Genomic DNA, 24,445 nt, shown 5'->3' on the forward strand with positions numbered 1-24,445 from the left:
CTTCTGGTCCAGCTATGTAATGACACCATTTCCAACAGCTAATTTTTTTTTTTCCTGCATTTTTATTTGGTTAAAAAGAATTAGTATCTGCTGAAATAATATGTTCATGAAAGCTTATTTTGCTGTTATTTTCAGAAAACCGATGTATCGATCAGTCTGTAGTTATTTTATTTATATATATATATATATATATATATATATATATAAAACCAGGTAAAAAAAAAAACTCATTGAGATTAAAATCTCTTTTTCAAGAGTGACCTGGCCAAGATGGCAGCACAAAAGCAAAGTAGTTATATCAAACACAAGACACACACATTCGAAAACAGAATTGCAATACTTAGATACAAAACACAATTACACAATCCAATTGTACTTAATTCTCTGACCTTTACTATTGTTTTAAATTCTCCCAAAGTTACAAGATGTGTCGATTTGAAGACCTTCTGCAAAATGTTCCATGTGGACGGGGCAGCAACTTTAAAAGCCTTTTTGACCAATTCAGTTCTGATTCTTGGGACCTGCATCAGTGCCAGAACAATTTTAAGATGGGGAAAGTGGTATCTGCCGATGTTGAAGCTTCCCCTATCTGTCTTATAATGGACATGGAAAAGAAGTGTTTTGCTATCCCTAGGACTTTGCCTGGGCTGCGAGTGATTTTCCGCTCTGACTGGGTCTTGAACCGAGAATCCTCTGGTCTGAAGCCCAACGCTTAACCACTAGACCATCACCTTCCTTAGACAAAAACAACTTCTAATAACTTCAGTCACACATAAGAAAACTTTATACTGTTGCGATTGGTGGAGGGAGCTCCTTCCACTGGTATAGGCCACACACATTTGTGCTTTGATTTGTTTTTGCAAAATTCCAAAGTATACATAATGGTTCGACATGAACGCCTCTGTGGATTTTTGACACAGAACTTTCTGTGTGACACAGAAGTTTCAATCTGGCCTAAAGGCCAGATTGGTGTCAGTGTTCTCTGCTTCATGACTGAAAAATTGGACCGGAAACTAGGGATTGGTATTGATAAGATTTTATCAATATCAATGCCATTATTGATTCTGCTTATCGATCCGATTCCTTATTGAATCCGATATTATATTTGACCGATATTCGCCGAGTTTAACTCGGGCGAATATCAGTCATTTTGGGCGACTGGGCATGGACGTCGGGCCTCTGAAAATGCATACCACACAGAAACTGCATATTGTTTGCATTGTTATCACTTACTGAGATACACAACACATGAAATCACTTTAACAATATTTAATGTCATTTCAAAATGCACAACACCCAGCAACCGCGTACATAAAAAGTTGGCTCACTTTAACTTTTGTCGCGTTGGTTGGTTCCGCACTGCTCTCCAAATTCGCCAGGGCATCCTCATGGCTGCTGTTCATTGTCGGACTATCCATGATAAAATCATCCAGAATATCCATATTGGGACCAACACACACTTCTCGCGTTTTCATGTTATCGTCTGCAGACAGTTCTTGGGTTGTGCATGCTGTGACATCATCGCTTTATTCGGTATTGGAATATATAGACAGGTAGCGTAAATGTAAATCTATGCTACCAGCCCAGCAATGCCTCAGTAAGTGATAATAATGCCCACTATTGCACATTCATATTAATACCTGTGTGTTGTACCTCTTTAGAATCATGCAGTCTCAAAACGACCATCAACTCCAATCTAAGCAAACGCCAATAACTATTAATTTGTCATCATATTAGAATTCAGAATTTTCTGTTCTTACCTTGTCCAGGTCTTTTGGACCTCCAAAAGAAGTAAAATCCGGCCATAAGTGAGCGCATTTTGTTCGTGACACTCCACAGAAAAATAATATCCAGTTGTATGTCCCGTAAAGTAATGTTGTATGTTGTTGTATAATACATCAAAGTCCATTCTACTCCATGCAAAAGTAAAAATATGACGATTAAAAACGCACCTTTTCCATGAATAACAATCGGTTTTCAACACTTTCAGATTTTCCACGTGGCTTGCGCTTATTCACTAAGCTGTTTACTCTCTAAATTCACCGTAAGTGGTGGACGCTCATTTGTAACACGTGCGCTCCAAGGCACTTCTGCATTGAAGATTTGCCCAATCAGAGTCAGCAAACCCAGTGACGTATCAAACCTGTGACTCATATTTTCTGTTGGCAATGAGATAAGCTTTCCAGTGCACCATGTAAATCGTAGTCTTTTGCGACAAAGGCGCCTTGCGTGAGTGCACACTGCCTGCAGCTTCTGACTGTTGTGGTGTGCAGTCATCGCTGCAAGACCAACCTCCCAAACAGTTTGCTCAGTAAGTTACTGCATTTATAAGAGATATATAGATGAAGCTTATCACATTCTGGCACTTCTATTATTTTTATTTTCCTTTTGGCACATGTGTGTCGTGGCCGATGTCACCCAGAAAACTACACATCGGTAGGAAGCTCGTCAACTTTGAAGCAAAAATCGAGATATAAGTTCATGACATGCTTGGAACAGTCGTCACTCCAGTTGAAAAGTCAAGTTTAAGTTAAAGTTGCCTGGCTGGTGCAAAACTGATGAGTGCTTAAAAAATGTAGGAGTGATGAGTGTTCTTGGCACGTCATGAGCTTTATGTTCATCTGTGTCAATATTATAATTTTGATTATCAGTTATATTTTTATCTGTTATTCATATTTCCGTTTTTATTTGCACTATGTATATTTGCCCACGCTTTCTGATATTTTCAATATATGGCAAAAAATGCCGTGTATAACTGATTCATTTGCTGCAGGAACCAAGAAAGGTGTGCCACACAGAGTAGCTGGAGACTGATGATTACAGTTTACCTGGAAGAACGGTAGTTGTGTAACAACCTGTAGTACTCAACGTCTGTGAGGTTCATGGCTGTTTTTAATTTTTTTCCTTCTCCTTTTGTGGGAAACAAAAATCCTGTAGTAGACTTAACAACACAATGTCAAGAAACATGATCACACATCCGTTTGACTGGGATTTTTCAGGGTGATGTGGGGAATGTGGCTGGCATGGCTGTTCTGCAGTGGAGTGCATTAATCAATGAAGTGCTCAGAGAACATTCCTGCATAGGGATGGGTATTGATAAGATTTTATCGATATCGATGCCATTATCGATTCTGCTTATCGATCGATTCCTTATCGATTCCCTTATCGATACCTCGTGAATTTTGTACTAAAAGTAGGCTTTACAGGTTTTCTTTGTATTTCCTTGAGTCTTAAAGTAAATAAATATGAAATTAGTCACTGTATCCTTGATCTCTGGACATAAATAAAAATAAACAAAACAGTGTTTCGCTTTGAAGTTATTAATTCCGACTGGATTCTATCGTTCTAACTTGACTCGTCAGAGAGCCGCGTAGTGTTTGGAGCTGTGTGAACAGAACGGAGGACGATTCTCGTTTCTTTCTCGCAACGAGACAGGAGTCCTAGTTAGTAACTTTAATCCGCACAAAAGTGAATCACAACTCATATTCAGGGATGAAAGTGGTGAAAAACAAAAAAAGATGAAACCCAAAATTACCCCCCAACACCACCTGCAGGAAAATGTTTCAATTCTAGAAGCTCTGAAATGCAGTCTGGGACTATTCCAGACGATAAACTGGAGTATCCATTTAGGTGAGAAAAAAAAATACAACTTATTCAAATTCATTCCAGTAATATTCTGCTCTTACTGGGATGCAGCAGTTTTCTAGTTTGGCAGAAAGTTCTGGAGGAAATCACTGAAGAAATTAACAAACTGAAAATATGGTTTGACCGAAACAAACTGTCATTAAACTTAAATAAGACAGGGATGAAATGGAGGTGTGAGAGTCACTAGGTGTTCACAGGAAACACTTATTTATTTATTTATTTATTTATTTATTTATTTATTTATGTTCATTGTTGCTTATATATTTTCTGTTGTGTTTCTATTCAGGTTCTTTTTGTCTCTTTCTCTAAAATTGTATATAATAATCATTAGATTATTAATATATAAGCAAAAATAAATTTTAAGGAATATTACAATTTGAAAACAAATGCACCCGAACGTGATGACGGCTGCAATTGCTAAATGCTAACTTTTAACATTGAAAATACCATAGACGTGCTAACGCGTTAGCATCGCTCCCGTTTTTAAAGTTATAAAATACATCTATTAACTGTTTCAGAAGACCATAACAGGTCGGTTTAACATAGAAAAGGTAAATAATACTCACAGACGTATGCTCTTTAGGGTTTTAGCGTGGGAAAATTAAGCGAAAGAAAGAAATAAGCGAAGCAATCGATCGAAGCATTGCTTCAATCTGCGAACCACTGCTTCGATTGGTTCAAGGTTCAAAGCAAAGCCGCGCTGCAGAAAAGTTGATTAAGGACCCGCTGCAGGGTCTGTAATCAACGTAGAGAAATTATCATTTTCCTGACAAACACCCACCAAAACGGCTACTCTGAAGGACCGATAACAGAATCGTTAAGCACAAAGCTTATTGATGTCGGTGGATCGAATCATTTCTTAACGATACCCGAAAGCAACTGGTTCTCGATACCCATCCCTATTCCTGCATGAAACAGTAATGATTTGTTTGGGTGTATGTCAACTAAATGTAAATGGACTGCATTTCTATAGCATATTTCCATCTGAAGCACAAGTTCAAAGCGCTTTACAAGGATGCCTTTCATTTATTCATTCACACACTCACACACCAGTGTAAGCGTGCTGCCATGCAAGGTACTCAAGTGGATGCTGAAAGCAGCCTGGGGATTAAAGACCTTACTCAAGGGTTCTTAGTGATTTTCTGGACTGACAGGGATTTCAGCTGAGGATTCTGTAGTCTCAAGCCCACGATTTTAACTCCCATCACCTCCTAGGGGACTATACTGGATCACAGTCGTATTGAAGTGCCAGTTTAAGACACTCTGTGCACGTACCAGTAATCACACCCCCATATTTTCGATATATTAATGCTGGCTGTTGCAAGCTGTTAGCCTGCTGTTTTCTGGAGCACGTCCAAGTTGGGGTGACGTTCACATTGCCTTGCTGAGTCTCAGTGTGGTGGCAGTGCAATGAACAAGTCCACATCCACTGCAGGTTTTACAAACATATTTACACTTTCTTTCAAAGTCTGTGCGCATCCTCTGGCTGTGTTAGTGCAGCTAAAACATCAGCAGTTTAAAAACAGAACAGTAGCACACCCATCGTGAGGTTACAAAAAATACAGATGATTTGTTTCCCCCTCATTATGCACGGGACTCTCTTTCTGAGGATGACATGAGATAAAAGCGCAGATAAAACCTTACCTGTCAGTGAGGTCATGCGTTCCACATACGGGTAAATACAAAAGTTCTCCATTCTTCCTGCTCTGACTGTACAAACCAGGGGCTTATCCAGATGAAAATATGATGCAACAGGTTCAGGTGACTTTATTTGTACCCGTAGGTAGATTTGTCTTGCAGCAAACAGAAAAGGGTGTCCATGTTTGTCAGGAACAACAATAACAAAACATTAACAAAGAACATTTGCAAAATAAAAGTGTGACACAGACACAACCGGCACTCACAAGCTTACTAAAGGACTAAAAACGGGCATCAAGAGAAACCACTAAAAGACCGCCAGCATAAAATTGATGTACAAAAGGGAACTAAATAAATAAATAGATAAATATATAAATATGTGCAAACCTTGCTAAGATTTATTCAAGTGCACACTTGCAGCTGGAATAAAGCTACTTCTGTAGTGTTTTGTCCTATACCTTGGGACTTTGAACCTACGGCCAAAAGGTAGGAGCTGGAGTTCGTTAGCCAGCATAAAATTGATGTGCAAAAGGCAACTAAATAAATAAATAAATATATAAATACAGTGAGGAAAATACGTATTTGAACACCCTGCGATTTTGCAAGTTCTCCCACTTAGAAATCATGGAGGGGTCTGAAATTTTCATCTTAGGTGCATGTCCACTGTGAGAGACATAATCTAAAAAAAAATCCGGAAATCACAATGTATGATTTTTTAAATAGTTTATTTGTATGTTACTGCTGCAAATAAGTATTTGAACACCTACCAACCAGCAAGAATTCTGGCTCACACAGACCTGTTAATTTTTCTTTAAGAAGCCCTCTTATTCTGCACTCTTTACCTGTATTAATTGCACCTGTTTGAACTTGTTACCTGTATAAAAGACACCTGTTCACACACTCTATCAATCACACGCCAACCTGTCCACCATAGCCAAGACCAAAGAGCTGTCTAAGGACACCAGGAACAAAACTGTAGACCTGCACAAGGCTGGGATGGACTACAGGACAACAGGCAAGCAGCTTGGTAGAAGACAACAACTGTTATGATTATTTATTAGAAAGTGGAAGAAACACAAGATGACTGTCAATCTCCCTCGGTCTGGGATTCCATGAAGAGCTCACTTTGTGGGGTAAGGATGATTCTGAGAAAGCTCAGAACTACACAGGAGGACCTGGTCAATGACCTGAAGAGAGCTGGGACCACAATCACAAAGATTACATTATTAACACATGATGCTGTCATGGTTTAAAATCCTGCAGGGCAGCAAGGTACCCCTGCACAAGCCAGCACATGTCCAGGCCCATTTGAAGTTCACCAATGACCATCTGGATGATCCAGAGGAGGCATGGGAGAAGGTTATGTGGTCAGATGAGCCCAGAATAGAGCTTTTTGGAATCAACTCCACTTACCATGTTTAGAGGATGAGAACAACCCCAAGAAAACCATCCCAGCCATGAAGCATGGGGGTAGAAACATCATACTCTGGGGGTGCTCTTCTGCAAAGGGGACAGGACGACTGCACCGTATTGAAAGGAGGATGGGTGGGGTCATGTATTGCAAGATTTTGGCAAACAACCTCCTTCCCTCAGTAAGAGCATTGAAGATGGGTCATGGCTGGGTCTTCCCGCATGACAATGACCCCAAACACACAGCCAGGGCAACTATGGAGGGGCTGTGTAAGAAGCATTTCAAGGTCCTGGAGTGGCCTGGCCAGTCTCCAGACCTGAACTCAATAGAAAATCTTTGGAGGGAGCTGAAACTCCAAACCTGAAAGATCTAGAGAAGATCTGTATGGAGGAGTGGACCAAAATCCATACTGCAGTGTGTGCAAACCTGGTGAAAAACTACAGGAAACGTTTGACCTCTGTAATTGCAAACAAAGGCTACTGTACCAAATATTAACATTGATTTTCACAGGTGTTCAAATACTTATTTGCAGCAGTAACATACAAATAAATTATTTAAAAAATCAGACATTGTGATTTCCGGAATTTTTTTTTAGATTATGTCTCTCACAGTGGACATGCACCTAAGATGAAAATTTCAGACCCCTCCATGATTTCTAAGTGGGAGAACTTGCAAAATCAGAGGGTGTTCAGATACTTATTTTCCTCACTGTATGTGCAAACCTTGCTAAGATTTATTCAAGTGCACACTTGCAGCTGGAATAAAGCTGCTCCTGTAGCGTTTTGTCCTACACCTTGGGACTTTGAACCTACGGCCAAAAGGTAGGAGCTGGAATTCGTTAGCCAGAGGGCGGGAGTCATCACCCATAACACCCTTAGAGTAAAAGCCCACTTCTGAAGACATTTTTCCACACTGCTGTTGCTGCTACTACTATTGCTACTAATAATAATAAAAAATAATGATGATGATGATGATGATATTTTAACAACTAACATGTTTATTTAGTATTATTCTGCACCTAAGTTTCAGTACATTTATGCACTAAGTGGAATTAATGAGCCATATAAAACTGTGTGCACTCAATTTACATTTTCTACATAGCTAAAAAAAGATGTGAAGCAATGGCTTTTTATTTTTATTATTATTATTATTATTAAAGTAATATTTAAGATAGGACATGACTAACTCTTGTTGCGGTTCTACCTTTAAAATCAGGTCGGTTAGGGAAGCCATAAATATGAAAATGAATAAAGTTCTTGGTGTTAGTAATCTTATCAAACAAACATAGATGTGTGATGTCAATTTGGGATGGTGGAAAGACAACAAAAATGTGAAAATATGCAAAAGAAAATACTAATGTAATACATATTAAGCAGTATAACCAAAGTATTAAAAGGTTGGGTTACACACAGACACCATACACTATAATTTATGAATGCATTTAAATAAAATTTATAGAAGCAGTATTAAGCACATAAATGTATCTATATAGTGATCCATATACAGTATCAGATGTCCAACTTTTGAGAAACAATATAAAGCACTATCACATCCTAATCTAATCAGACAATCAATATCTACACTAAATGTCAGAATGGACAAAGAAATCTGTGGTGGTGGTGGGAGTTTCTTATTTTACTTTGTAGTGGTACTTTTTAAAAAGATACATTGTCAGACATTAAATAATTAATATTTATCTACTTTTAGTAATGTACTACTTTACCAGAATGGGCTGAAGGATAGTGCAACTCAGCTGTTTTTTCCCAAGTGGCTCTTCCCTGACCATGCTCCAACCATCAAGAAGTCATTTATATCAAGGCAGACGAACTCTCCTTGCTGTCGCTTAGAATATTTTCCTCTGCTAGTATGCTCGATTGGGGGCTGCTCCAAGCAGCAGCACAGTACATTTGGCTGGAGGCACTTTGACTGGCCGTGTTGTTTTTGGTTGCACTTGTGACGTCCGCATCTCCGCATAACTGCAGGCAGGCAAACGTCTCCTTTTTCTGTACACTGTGTGAAAACTGGATGCCATATAGTACACATTTGGCCAGAGCAAGCTTGGAATGCTTACTCAATTAGACACATGCATGGCTCACACACTACTCAGCAATGTCAGAGTGCATCTCAGCTGTTTCACATAAAGATGCACTGGCGTCCTTCATTTGTGCAGTATTTTGCTGACACTCCTTAAAATACATATCTCACCAGGCAACAAACAAATATATAAAGATATTTTTGTTACAGCAGGGACAATGGAAGTAGTGTGTGTATGGCAGGGTGGGCAGTGTGTCATTGTGACGTTGGCTCCACATTGGGATGTTGGTCAGCCAACGGTGATGGATGGTTCCAGTCTCCAATTGCCCAACCCGCATACATGTGTGAAAGTGGCTTTGGTCACAAAAAATGGACTAAACTCCAATGGCTGGGCATGTTTAAACTGCTTGTGCCAACAGATAATGATAGTAAATGTCTTTTTTTTTTTTTCTTTTGTCTCTATTCCTCAGGTTTGGCCCATCCAAGATTCCGTATCGGTGACCAGGAGTTTGACGCTCTCCCTGCTTTACTAGAATTCTATAAAATCCACTACTTGGACACCACCACCTTGATAGAACCCATCAACAAGTCCAAACACGCCTCCTTTGTCAGTGTAGTCCCTGGTGGAGGCCCCCCACCACGCCTGGAAGAGGAGTATGTCCGAGCGCTTTTCGATTTCCCTGGCAACGATGAAGAGGATCTCCCATTCAGGAGGGGTGATATTCTCAGAGTTCTTGAAAAGCCAGAGGAGCAGTGGTGGAATGCCCAGAACTCTGAAGGCCGGGCCGGAATGATCCCAGTACCTTATGTAGAGAAGTACCGACCAGCATCTCCAAGTTCTGTGGCGGGGTCTTGTTTAGCTGGGGCACCAGGAGGGTTGGGGAACTCTGATGGCGCTGCACCCCAGCCTGGTGCTCCGCTGCTAGGAGATCCCAGCCAGTATGCCCAACCCACCCCTCTTCCAAATCTTCAAAATGGACCTGTCTATGCCAGGGCCATACAGAAGAGGGTGCCCAATGCCTATGACAAGACCGCCCTGGCCTTAGAGGTAACTATGGGTGTGTGTGGTATTACGTGAGGTCTTGATATGTCTCTTTGGGTCTGTGCACTGAAGACATTATTAATCCACTAACAAAGGGCATAGTATAGAAATAATGAATGCTTATGAGTTCAGTGGTACGAATATTTCATGAGGTGAAAAGTTGGAAAGTTGAATGGAAAGTTCCATCTTTCACCAAAAGAATGGAAAAAAAACATTCATTATTTGTTTTATATAATGGCAAAAATAGGTCCTTGTCATTTGATATTTTATTAATTTATAAACAACAGAAAGGGGACTTATATTTTGGTGTGCGTCACTGGTGCTTTGACATCAACAGTCCAACAACAAACTTTAAATTGGAGTCCAAAATTGTTCTCAGTCAACTTGCAAAAACAGATAGTTTAAAAAATAATTCTGACGATGTAGTCCGTGATCCTGTGCACTGACTTTGTGTAATTCCTCAGTCCAGCGAAAAATTGAGTCATGCCTCCAGACGGCTTTCGGCGTAATGGATTTGGGTTTGTGTGTGTGTATGTGTGTGTGTTAGTAGACTTGGCACTAGGGCTGCAGCTATCAATTATTTTAGTAATGGAGTATTCTATCAATTATTCTGGCGATTAATCGAGTAATTGGATAAAAAGTACTTCTGCATTTTTAAACGACATCAATAGTCCAGGGCTCTCCCTAAGCAATGTCACTATGCCAAAGTGTTGGCATTTTGCTGATGGGATGTGGCTTTCTGTTTTGTTTTCTCCAACTTGTAAAATGTAACCATTTTTAAGGTTTATATATATATATATATATATAAAAGTTGGTGGACTGGGTCCCTGTGCGATTTCCCCCCCCCCCCCCTTCTCTGCAATTCAGCCATTGCATTTCAGCTGGAGGTTGAACATGCAGCCTCGCAGTCAGTTTTTTTTATTATTATTATTTTATTTAAGTTACCGTGTTTGTGAAGTGTTGTGTGTTGCCCAAAAAAAAGGCAAAAATTAAAAAGTCAAACACTCAGTGTGAGTCTGAGGGAAACACAGAAGAAAGAGTGGACTTCTGCTGTTTGTCAATGTAGCCGGGGAGAGCTGTGACTCACCCGGTCTGAGAGCCCCTCACACTGGGCAGAGAGACAGCAGCCGGCCACTGGGTCAATAGAGAGCAGACCGTGTGTTTTTTAAAAATAAACAAACACACTGATTCGCTTTAAATGCACAGTAAGTCTATTTCAGATGATCAGCGTGGACCATCTTTCTCTTAAAAGGCTTTATTTTACTCTGTGTCACATTGGAAAGTGGTAGCTATCGTTGCTAATTTGATTAGCTGTTATGCTCCAGTCTTGTTTTTTTTTCTGCGGATGGTGCAGCGCCACACACAGGCCTGGCATATGTACTACAACGTTAAACAAAGATTTGAGGCACAGAATTTGCCTCGAACATTTTGAGGATCCACTCAGCCGTTACATAATAAGGCTTAAAAAATTTCTGTCTTATTTTAATTGGTTTGGTTTTGCATATTATTTCTTTTTCATTTGCAGGTGAGTAAGAATGAATTGGGGATCAGAAAACTCTTTGCCAGTTGTGTAATCATAATAGCAATAATAATTTTTGAATTGTAATTTTTTTGAAGTTTGATACACTTTTATTCTGGTACTGTAAAAACCAAATCTTGCACTTGAAATAATTTCAGACCAACATAACCTAAATAATTGGAATTAATTTTCACAAGTATGGAATGGTACTATTGCCTTACAGTTAGATACAACATGATACTGTTCAAATCACAATTCCTAAGCTAGAGGAAAAGTAAATATCACACTTTTGTTTCTCCTCCCTCTGCCCCCAATTTATTTCACAAATTTGTATCTGACAGTAAGCTGAATGTCTCTGGGTTGTGGACAATCCAGATATTTGAAGAAGAATTATCTTGGCCTCTGGAAAACATTGATTTATATTTGTCAACATTTTCTTACATTTACAGACCAAACAATCAATTTAACAGTTGATTATTTTCTTGATTGTCGATTATGAAAATAATCATTTGTTGCAGTTAGTATTGCAAATGTCACAGCTTTTAACAGTACCAGAAGCTGCAACTTTTCTGATCAATCTATAGATTTTTTTTTTTTTTATCCACTCATTATTTTCATATTATTTGTTTGTTCTTTGGTGAGTTTACCAGTCAGTCATAAACACAAATTCAACCAATAACTCAATTTTGCATGCAAATGGCTAATCACAATTTTTTTTCCCCGATAATTTTTTAAAATTTGCATATATAAAGGACAAGTGCCCAAAATTTAAACAGCATTCATTCATAGGGGGGAAAATTATGGAGGAAAATGTTATACGCAGCTTTTCCACTTTTTGAGACACGAAAAGACAGAAAATAAAAACCTGAACGTATTTCGTAGGGCTGCAACTAACAGTAGTTACATTATTACTTAATCTGTTATTTTCTTGATTGTGTCCCCGTGTCCACATAGCTCCCCCCAGCTATGACAACAATAAACTATTGACAGCTAGCTATAATGTATAATTTGCTGTCACAGATGAAGTCTCTCTCTCTCTCTCTCTCTCTCTCTCTCTCTCTCTCTCTCTCTCTCTCTCTCTCTCTCTCTCTCTCTCTCTCTCTCTATATCTATATCTATATCTATCTATATATAGCTTCCATTTGTGTGTGGCTGAAAAAGCGCTGCAGTGACATTACGGTGCCTCTTTTCAGAGTTTTTGAGTTTTCAACTTAAAACTACCCCGAGCTGACACACAAAACAGAAGCAGTCTTCACTGAAAAAGACACTGCTTGTGGAGTTTCTTTTATGGAGGCAGCTGCATGAGCTCTATTCTTATTTAGAACAATTGAAGACTATGTTGCCCAGGGGGGAAGAAAACTGTGGACATGGGGCCTAATCCATTAAGTGTCCATAAAATTATGAAAAATATTGATTAGTGTTTCACATATCTCAAGATCACATCCTGAAATGTCTTGTTTTGTCCATTACTCAAAGGTATTCAGTTTGCGTGAAGAGAGGAGCAAAGAAATCAGAAAATATTCACATTTAACAAACTGAAATTAAAGAATTTGGACACTTAAAAAATACACTGTGATTAATCAATAACCAAAATAGTTGTTTGTTTGAGGCTTTTAGGACACTTTACGTCATTCTCTGTACCACATAGCTTTATCTAATAACTCGATTAATTGTAAAAATCTGTAGAATCTAAAAATCAATTTTTGCAGTTCCATTATGATTGTTGACTCTGCTTCATGATGTTTGTAGTTTTTAATGCAGTGTCATGGCCACAGTTATAGTTGATTAAATCAACTATAAAAAACTGGAAGAACTTCAAACCGTTTGATTTAAAGATTTTTACCAAATTTTTACCTCAAGTTGATGAAAACTGCTGTCAAGTTCTCCACCCTTGTCTGTGTGAGAGGGCCAGTAAAATGTCCGGAAGGGAGAGCAGGGCTCCCACGGAGCAGGTCGTTGGGGGAAGGAAATAGTTTGTGTTCTGGGAACAGGACCATTTCCTCTGAGAAGCTCAGAGTCCAGCTGAACGAGGAGCAGAATTAGGAGACAGGCCGATCAGCATGTACTCTTTTCACATGTTTTCTGCCCTGTTGAGTATTGCTAACAATACAATTGCAGGCAGTCCATTTGTGCGTCCGCTCCTTTTTCCTATTGTGGTGTTTTATCAACCCCCCCGGCAAGCTGGAGTCACGTGTTTTATCTTAAAGATAAGTTTTTAAAATCTCAAGTTTGCATGGTTGCAGGTAAATCATGAGTCACTTTCCACCCCTCCCACCTTCAGTGGACTTTTCTCTCTGAAGTTTCTGTTGCTCTAAATCTGAAAACCAGCAGTGTGACTCAGCAAAGCAGCAGTAGACAGTTAATTATTAGCTCTTGTTTCCTCGTCTCATCTTGAGGAACCTCACAGATTTGACGATCCTTTAGTTGTCTCAAATGCAGCAGATTTTAAATATTGTGAGCTCAATATTTTGGATACAAGCTGACTGGGATCAAAAACCTGTTGGCTTTAGAGAGCAACACTTTAATGTCTGCAAGGCGGAATCCCTGTTTCTGTTCTGATACATAAACTCTTTTGTGATTATACAGTTGGGGAGGAGTAGAAAACTATCATAGCATTAGTGCTTAGAAAATATTGGAAGCCATCAAGACACCTTTGAGAATTCTGAAGGAGTTAAAAAAAATTTCAATTGCTGTATTTGGAGAGACTGTGTATACAACTTGCCTGTGACTTCACCTGTCACAGATTTTTTTTTGTTGTTGATAGAATGTTAAAGAGAACATCACTGGTTAAAAAACAAGGCAGGATATCAAGATAAGCATCTCCCGCGTGTTTTCTGGTAAACTCGAAATGAGATTTAAGATGTCTTTTTATGTGTTTCTCTATACCACTCTTCCATAAATTTGTGACTGCGTAAGCAGTAGTTAAAGCCCCTCATCACAATGCAATGTATGTACAGTTGTGCTCAAAAGTTTACATATCTTGGCAGATTTTTTTTTTCTACCATTTTCCAGAGAATATGAATGATAACACAAAAACTTTTGTCACTCATGGTTAGTAGTTGGGTGAAGCCATGTATTGTCAAACAACTGTGTTTACTCTTTTTACATCATGAGAACAGAAACTGCCCAAATGACCCTGATCAAAAGTTTACATACCCCTGGTCTTAATACAGTGTATTGTCCCGTTTAACATCAGTGACAGCTTGGAGTCTTTTGTGGTTGTTGTGGATGAGGCTCTCTGATGGTAAAGCTGCCACTAAATATGTCTTGGACTTTATTTACATCGATTACGAAGAAATACAAACAGTATGGCACTGTATGGTAAATCTGCATGAAGTAGACAGTTCTCAAAAACTGAGTGACTTTGTAAGAGGGAGAAGAGTGAGGAAAGCCACCAAAACACCCACAAAGCATGCAAGCAAAAAAAAAATTTTTTTGAGGAACACCGTTCCTCCAAGAACCTAGTCTTACTTTCACCCCTAACGTCTTTGATGGGTTTCTTCTTCTTGTTCTGACCCCCCCCCCCCCCCAATTGCTATGGTCACATTAGCTGCAAATGGCAGTGACGAGCAGTTGGCTTTCACTTGATTGGTGTTCCTCGGGTGTGCACACTATATCTCCATAAGATAAATGGACTGCATTTATATTGCGCTTTTCCATCTACATCAGACGCTCAAAGCGCTTTACAAGTAATGCCTCACATTCTCCCTGATGTGAGGGTGCTACCATACAAGGTACTCACTACACACAGGGGGCAACTTGGGGATTAAAGACCTTGCCAAGGACCCTTAGTGATTTTCCAGTCAGGCTGGGATTTGAACCGAGGATCCCCTGGTCTCAAGCCCAACGCTTAACCACGAAACCATCACCTCCCCGTCTTGTCTTGTAAATCCAGTGATGAAAGTTTTCCGGAATTGACCGGAAATCAGGGTTTTTACTCATGTAGTGAACGTTTCCAGGTTATTTTTGACAACATACGTTAGAGTCCATCCATTCAGTTCATTTCAGTTCCACGCCCACACAGTTGTTGGTGGTAATGCACTGTGTTGGTTTGCAAGCAGCCAACAATTTCCAAAGAAGGGTTCATTTGTTTTGGGCTTTAAGAGTTTCTAAAGTCATATTTTTGAGGACTGCACTGTTGTTTTTCTAACGGTTTACTTTGTTGTGGACATTAAAAGTCATGAGCTACTTTTTTTTTTTTTTTTTTTTTTTTCCCTCCAGTATTCATACAGTGAGTGGAGCTAACGGGTGACGCTTCCAGCTGTTAAAAATGCTAATGCCATTAGCACTCAGACAAGCATTTGCGAGTCAAAACCACAAGGTTAATTAATTTGAGCAACAGACAAAAATTTGAGGTGAATGAGTGAAATTAATACATGACGTTAGTGCTTTGCTGAGATTTATCAGCTAAATTAGCTTTTTAGCTGCAGAATCATTCACTGTCGAGCTGAGTGTTTGACCTATTTTTTATTTTTACCAAATGAAGCTGCACAGTTTTAATTGTTACTGTCTTAACTACAAAAAGTCTTAACTTTAAATAACTTTTATTTTTTTTTATTTAAAGTTTTTTTTAACCATCAAGTAATCAAAGAAAATAGCACAGTGCTGTTTCATATTTCTTTATATTTTAAGAAATATATTTCTTGCCCACATCAGAAACATACATTTGCTGAATGAATGAATCTACATGTACACTTTCCTTTTCATTTTATTTATCTAAAAATAAAGTTTTCTAATATATAAGAAGTTTTTAACTGTACAGTAATCAGAAATGAATGTTGAATTAAAGACATATTTGTAAGGATTTTAAGGTGGCTAAGAATTTGAAAACAGAGATCACAATAGCGCCAAAGCTCCTGCCAAAACTAGGAATACTCAGAAGTAAGTAAAGGTTGAACAAGTTGATACGCGTACATCAATGTGCCATAAATACTTCTATTGTTCCATTTTATTTTATACTGAGAATTATTATTTTTGAGTTCTTTAAATTGTCATTTCTTTTACAGTGTAGTTTTCTGAACCACAATGTATGTTTTTTGGATTAAAGGCTGGTAGCACAATACAAGTTGCGTGAAAAGACTGCGGTGGAAAAATTGACCTCACCCAACAAAAAATGTAATTTTTTGGAGGTTTTTTTTTTTTTTTTGGGTGGGTAAGTAGACCTGAAAATGCACCAGAATGCATGTGAGATCTCAAATTTTTTCTGGAGGAGAACCCCCCAGACCCCCTGCCAGGGGCTTCGTACCTTTGGCCCTTGCCAAACATTTTCAGGTTTTTTTCCATGGCCGACTTTGATCACTGTAAATCACTTCAGAGTAGGGATGTGGAGATTAATCGATACGAATCGGTATCTAGATATGAACGCGCACGATGCGAGTGTATTGATTAATTCAGTGTACATCGATTCAATTGACGGGTGAAATCACGATGGCTCGGTCACTGTGTGCTTGCATCGATTTTTTTTTTTTTTTTTTTTTTTTTTTCCCCCTTCCTCCTCTTTTTCTGATGCACATTGAATGCACCACGGACGCAAGCCTGAAAGCACATTTCTACCGCAAGAAATCTATTCCAAAATAGAGGCCCACAACAACGGCACAAGCAGTTGTAGGAGATTTTGACGCACCTAAAACATTTCAATCAGGTGTTTGGAATTACAGTTGTATGCAAAAGTTTTGGCACCCCTGATAATTTTCAGGATTTTCCTTTATAAATCATTGGTTGTCTGGATCAGAAATTTCAGTTAAATATATCATATAGCAGACAAACACACTATTTGAGAAGTGAAATGAAGTTTCTAGTATTTACAGAAAGTGTGCAATACTTATTTAAACAAAATTAGGCAGGTGAATAAATTTGGGCACCCTTGTCATTTTTATTGATTTGAATACATTTAGCACTAATTATTGGAACATAAAATTGGTTTGATAAGCTCATTGACCCTCAGCTCATTTATTTTCCAAGACCTCCGCCTCACGGCGGCACTGCTATTGAGTAGAGAGTGTGGACTGATGCAACTAAAATTTAGTTATTTGGACATAACATGGACAGTATGCATGGCTGAAAAAGACCACAGCATTCCAAGAAAAACACTTGCTACCTACAGTAAAATTTGGAGGTGGCTCCATCATGCTGTGGGCCTGTGTGGTCAGTGCAGGTACTGGGAATCTTGCTGAAGTTGAGGGTAACATGGATTCCAGTTAATATCCGCAGATTCTTGATAACAGTGTTCATGAATCAGTGACAAAGTTGAAGTTGCGCCGGGGCTGGATCTTTCAACAAGACAACAACCCTAAATACTGCTCAAAATCTACTCAGGCATCCATGCAGAGGAACAAGTACAAAATTCTGGAATGGTCATCTCAGTCCCCAAACCTGAATATTATTGAAAATCTGTAGTGTGATTTTAAGCGGGGCTGCCCATACTCGGTAACCAACAAACCTGAGATGTTTTGTAAAGAAGAATGGCCCAAAATAACTTCAACCAGAATCCAGACTCTCACTGGAAGCTATAGGATGCATTTAGAGGCTGTTATTTCTGCAAAAGGAGGATCTTCTAAATATTGATGTATTTTTTCTGTTAGGGTGCCCAAATTTATGCACCTGCCTTTTGTTGAAAGAATTATTGTACACTTTCTGTAAATCCTATAAACTTCATTTCACTTCTCAAATATCACTGTCTTTGTCTGCTATATGATATATTTAACTGAAATTGCTGATCCAAACAACCAATGATTTATAAAGGAAAATCATGAAAATTATCAGGGGTGCCCAAACTTTTGCATACAACTGTATTTTGGCTTTTTTTAAAAAAAGATGGGAAACTTGACAAGACGCAGGTCGTTTGGAAAGAATGCCATTGCGCCCCCTAACTCTTGAAACTGGTAAGAAAGTATCTCAAATTACTTTTGCCAAGGCGGTACTCTGTCAGTGAGTGACTCACTTTAAGTCACTCACTGAGTGACGTTTTACTGAAGGAAATTTGCTGCTTTTCAGGATTAAAACAAATTCTCTGCCTCTAGTAGAAGAAGAAGAGCATAGTACCATACTGAATTGCAGCTTCTTATTTTATCTTTAAATTTTTGGTATAATTTCTTTGCATCATGTTGAATCGCATAATATCGCACCAAATTGCATCGTAGTTCATAGGAAGCAGACGGGTACCTCTTTTACTGGCTCAACCCCGCTCCCTTTCTACAACCCCTGGCAAAAATTATGGAATCACCAGCCTCAGAGGATGTTCATTCAGTTGTTTAATTTTGTAGAAAAAAAAGCAGATCACAGACATGACACAAAACTAAAGTCATTTCAAATGGCAGCTTTCTGGGTTTAAGAAACACTATAAGAAATCAGGAAAAAAAAATTGTGGCAGTCAGTAACGGTTACTTTTTTAGACCAAGCAGAGGGAAAAAAAATATGGAATCACTCAATTCTGAGGAAAAAATTATGGAATCATGAAAAACAAAAGAACGCTCCAACACATCACTAGTATTTTGTTGCACCACCTCTGGCTTTTATAACAGCTTGCAGTCTCTGAGGCATGGACTTAATGAGTGACAAACAGTACTCTTCATCAATCTGGCTCCAACTTTCTCTGATTGCTGTTGCCAGATCAGCTTTGCAGTTTGGAGCCTTGTCATGGACCATTTTCTTCAACTTCCACCAAAGATTTTCAATTGGATTAAGATCCGGACTATTTGCAGGCCATGACATTGACCCTATGTGTCTTTTTGCAAGGAATGTTTTCACAGTTTTTGTTCTATGGCAAGATGCATTATCATCTTGAAAAATGATTTCATCATCCCCAAACATCCTTTCAATTGATGGGATAAGAAAAGTGTCCAAAATATCAACATAAACTTGTGCATTTATTGATGATGTAATGACAGCCATCTCCCCAGTGCCTTTACCTGACATGCAGCCCCATATCATCAATGACTGTGGAAATTTACATGTTCTCTTCAGGCAGTCATCTTTATAAATCTCATTGGAACGGCACCAAACAAAAGTTCCAGCATCATCACCTTGCCCAATGCAGATTCGAGATTCATCACTGAATATGACTTTCATCCAGTCATCCACAGTCCACGATTGCTTTTCCTTAGCCCATTGTAACCTTGTTTTTTTCTGTTTAGGTGTTAATGATGGCTTTCGTTTAGCTTTTCTGTATGTAAATCCCATTTCCTTTAAGCGGTTTCTTACAGTTCGGTCACAGATGTTGACTCCAGTTTCCTCCCATTCGTTCCTCATTTGTTTTGTTGTGCATTTTCGATTTCTGAGACATATTGCTTTAAGTTTTCTGTCTTGACGCTTTGATGTCTTCCTTGGTCTACCAGTATGTTTGCCTTTAACAACTTTCCCATGTTGTTTGTGTTTTGTCCAGAGTTTAGACACAGCTGTCTGTGAACAACCAACATCTTTTGCAACATTGCGTGATGATTTACCCTCTTTTAAGAGTTTGATAATCCTCTCCTTTGTTTCAATTGACATCTCTCGTGTTGGAGCCATGATTCATGTCAGTCCACTTGGTGCAACAGCTCTCCAAGGTGTGATCACTCCTTTTTAGATGCAGACTAACGAGCAGATCTGATTTGATGCAGGTGTTAGTTTTGGGGATGAAAATTTACAGGGTGATTCCATAATTTTTTCCTCAGAATTGAGTGAGTCCATATTTTTTTTTCCCTCTGCTTTGTCTAAAAAAGTAACCGTTATTGACTGCCACAATTTTTTTTCTTGTTTTCTTATAGTGTTTCTTAAAGTCAGAAAGTTGCCATTTGAAATGACTTGAGTTTTGTGTCATGTCTGTGATCTGCTTTTTTTGTACAAAATTAAACAACTGAATGAACATCCTCAGAGGCCAGTGATTCCATAATTATTGCCAGGGGTTGTATATTTCTTATTGTTACATGGGAAACAAGGTAACAGTAGATTCAGTAGATTCTCACAAATCCAACAAGACCAAGCATTCATGATATGCACACTGTTAAGGCTATGAAATTGGGCTGTTAGTAAAAAAAAAAAAAAAAAGTAGAAAAGGGGTGTTCACAATAATAGTAGTGTGGCATTCAGTCAGTGAGTTCGTCAATTTTGTGGAACAAACAGGTGTCAATCCGGTGTCCCCTATTTACGGATGAAGCCAGCACCTGTTGAACATGCTTTTCTCTTTGAAAGCCTGAGGAAAATGGGACGTTCAAGACATTGTTCAGAAGAACAGCGTAGTTTGATTAAAAAGTTGATTGGAGAGGGGAAAACGTATACGCAGGTGCAGAAACTTATAGGCTGTTCATCTACAGTGATCTCCAATGCTTTAAAATGGACAAAAAAAAACAGACACGTGGAAGAAACGAAACAACCATCAAAATGGATAGAAGAATAACCAGAATGGCAAAGGCTCACCCATTGATCAGCTCCAGGATGATCAAAGACAGTCTGGAGTTACCTGTAAGTGCTGTGACAGTTAGAAGATGCCTGTGTGAAGCTAATTTATTTGCAAGAATCCCCCACAAAGTCCCTCTGTTAAATAAAAGACATGCAGAAGAGGTCACAATTTGCCAAAGAACACATCAACTGGCCTAAAGAGAAATGGAGGAATATTTTGTGGGCTGATGAGAGTAAAATTGTTCTTTTTGGGTCCAAGGGCCGCAGACAATTTGTGAGACGACCCCCAAACTCTGAATTCAAGTCACAGTGAAGACAGTGAAGCATGGTGGTGCAAGCATCATGATATGGGCATGTTTCTCCTACTATGGTGTTGGACCTATATATCGCATACCAGGTATCATGGATCAGTTTGGATATGTCAAAATACTTGAAGAGGTCATGTTGCCTTATGCTGAAGAGGACATGCCCTTGAAATGGGTGTTTCAACAAGACAATGACCCCAAACACACTCGTAAACTAACAAAGTCTTGGTTCCAAACCAACAAAGTTAATGCTTCACAGATGTGAAGAAATCATGAAAAACTGTGGTTATACGAGGTCTGTTACAAAAGTATCCGACTGTTTTATTTTTTGCAAAAACCATATGGATTTGAATCACGTGTGATTGTATCAGCCAAGCTTGAACCTTCGTGCGCATGCGTGAGTTTTTTTCCACGCCTGTCGGTTGCGTCATTCGCCTGTGAGCAGGCTTTGAGTGAGCACTGGTCCTCCCCCTCATCGGATTTTCATTGTGAGGAAAATGTCTGAACTGCTGGAGCAGCGCTGCATCAAATTTTTCCAGAAACTGTGATAGACAGCCAGGTGGACACCATTCGGAAAATTTAGATGGCTTTCAGGGACGATTTTATGGGCATCACACAGATTAAGGAGTGTTACAGCCAGTTTAAAGACAGGGCGCTCCGAGCGGCGATCGACAGGCTGAAACGACCACTGAATGCTGTGTTGATCCGGGACATCGTCTGACTACCAGAAAAATGGCAGAAAAGGTGGACATCAGCACTTTTCCGGCACATTCCACTGTTAAAGGAGATTTTGTCATGAAAACAGGAGCGGAGGAATTCGCCACAGAGCCGCTAATGGCGCGGAACGAAAGCACCTCCATGTTGGTCTCACAGGACATGTGACATGCCCAGATCTTTGACAATTTCTCGGATACTCACTCGACTAAAAAGCCACCCAAAGCCGTCTAACTCTTCCGAATGGTGGAAGAGCTGGGCATGTCTCGTGAGACTTCCAACACGGAGGTGCTTTTTGTTCTGCGCCATTACGCGGCTCCGTCCTGACGCGTGAATTCCGCCGCACATCTTTCATTACAAAATCTGCTGTAACAGTGTAATGTGCCGAAAAAGTGCTATGTCCACCTCTCTTGCCATTTCTCTGATAGTCAGACGACGTCCCGGATCAACACAGCCTTCACTTTGGAAATGATCTGGTCATTTCAGCCTGTCGATGGGCCGGTCAAAGCGCGGCACACCCTCAACCGCTGTGGGCCGTCTTTAATCCGGTCGTAATGCTCCTTAATCTGTGTGATGCCCATACGATCATCACCGAAAGCCATCTGAATTTTCCGAATGGTTTCCACCTGGCTGTCTGTCACAGTTTCTGAAAAAATTTTGATGCAGCAAAGCGTCAGTCGCTCAGCCATTTTCCTGACAATAAAATCCGCCGAGGGGGCTGGACCACTCCTCCCACAAAGCGTGCTCACAGGCGAATGACGCAACCGACAGGCGTGAAAAAACTCACGCATGCGCACGAAGGTTCAAGCTTGGCTGATGCAATCACACGTGATTCAAATCCATATGGTTTTTGCAAAAACTAAAAAGGTCAGATACTTTTCTAACAGACCTCATACAACTAAATACTAGTTTAGTTATTCACAGGATTGCTAAAAAAGCAGTTTGAACATAATCGTTTTGAGTTTGTAGCATCAACAGCAGATGCTACTATTATTGTGAACACCCCCTTTTCTACTTCTTTTTACTAATAGCCCAATTTCATAGCCTTAAGAGTGTGCATATCATGAATGCTTGGTCTTGTTGGATTTGTGAGAATCTACTGAATCTACTGGTACCTTGTTTCCCATTTAACAATAAGAAATATACTCAAAACCTGGATTACTCTTTTTTGTATAGCTCTGGGTTCAAACTGAATTGGCCCATTTCATATAAAATACCAACGTATATGACCGTTTAACCTGAAAATATGAGTACATGTTTTTTGGTCTCTATAGCCCAGCCCTCCATACAGTGTGGGAGTATAGTAGATGAAAGAATTATCTTCCATGAATGGTTTTAAAACTTAAATCTGATTTATATTTTTGTTGCATCTTCCAGCACTAAACAGCAGCCAACAGTCATCTTGGTAAATACACTGGTGCAGTCATTGCTCTGAGCTAAAATATACCCATTGATAAAACAAACTTTAGGTGAAGCATGCGGTGTGTATCTTTACGAAGCATGAAAAAAATCAGACTATCTGCAAACAGTATAAAAGACCCTTGGTACAAAGATGATTGAGTTACCTGCTGTCTTATAAATACTGCTATTTACACATTTTACAAGGATGAATGTTGTAAGTGGCCACATCTTATCAACTCCATATCTCTGACTTGGATGAGTGGCTGAGTGTAAAATGTGAGCGTGAACCCCTGGCTGGTTTCAAATCTTTACCTTGTAGGCCTGAACTTTGGAACTGTCCGTTAGTCCTTGTTTACTCAGGTTCAGTCACACACATCAGCCACTCCTCACCATGTCCAGGTCAACTACAATAAGAATGTTACATAGAAATTGTCCATTGGTGGGGAAGAACTTTTAAAAATTAAATTAAAATGATTATTTTTTTTGCCAAGGCGGTATGTCATATGTGTTTGTCGGTGGTTTAGCAAGATTCTTTTTTGTTTTTTAATCAAATTTTCACTCAAATTGGTGGAGGAGTGGGACCAGGGCCAAGAAAGAAAGTATTTTATTTTGAGATACTGTCCAGTTAAAGGGCATATTGCACTCCAATCAGTACTTTTTAAAAAAAATTAAATACTAGATTATAAATCATTACTTTCATACTTTCAACTCTTTAAGTTGTGAGTCCTGATGCAGGTGATAAAAATCAAATTAGCCATACACTGTCTGTAAAATGGACACAGATTCAGAGCTATAAAAGTGACACAACCTCAGGTGCTGAATATTCGCTGAATATTCGCTGCCTGAAGGTCACTCCACCTTTCTTAGTACTTACACCAGTACACACAGTCAATCTGGGTTGTTTTTTCTCTCCAGATGTAATATGGCTTTAATTTGGCTATCAAATAAAATTCTTCTATTTTGTGTCCATCTCTGCCTTTTGGTAACCTGCGGTGTATTCAGAAAAAACAAAACATCATCACATAAGTCTTGATAAGACTTAGTGAAAGTGGTGTCGCTGATTTCACTCACTCACTACACTGTGTCTGGAATAGCCCCAGATTGCATCTCGGAGCTTCTAGAATTCAAAACTTTTCTGGGGGGTGGCATGTCCCCCTAGTAATTTTGGGTTTCAACTTTTTTCATTTTTCATCACTTTAATCCCTGTTAATTTCTCAGGGCACATGGCACCAAAAATAAAAAGCAATATATCAGTATTTTCATAATTCTTTATTTATTTAGAATCATCAGCACATTTGACATTTTATTTACTTGTGATACGCACTTTAAAATGACAAACCTTGTGAACAAGTCTGTTGTTT

General features: G+C 39.1%; 1 protein-coding gene across 1 annotated transcript in view; it reads left to right on the forward strand.

The window, feature by feature from the left end:
* The window catches only part of crk (v-crk avian sarcoma virus CT10 oncogene homolog), a 36,156-nt gene that overhangs the window by 2,701 nt on the left and 9,010 nt on the right, over positions 1 to 24,445 (forward strand). Inside the window, exon 2 of the mRNA XM_034167780.1 lies at positions 9,199 to 9,776. Coding sequence (XP_034023671.1) covers positions 9,199 to 9,776 — 578 coding nt within the window. The remainder of the gene's footprint in view (positions 1 to 9,198; positions 9,777 to 24,445) is intronic.

This window comes from Thalassophryne amazonica, chromosome 4 (genome assembly GCF_902500255.1).
Source record: "Thalassophryne amazonica chromosome 4, fThaAma1.1, whole genome shotgun sequence".
NCBI classification, from domain to species: Eukaryota; Metazoa; Chordata; class Actinopteri; order Batrachoidiformes; family Batrachoididae; genus Thalassophryne; species Thalassophryne amazonica.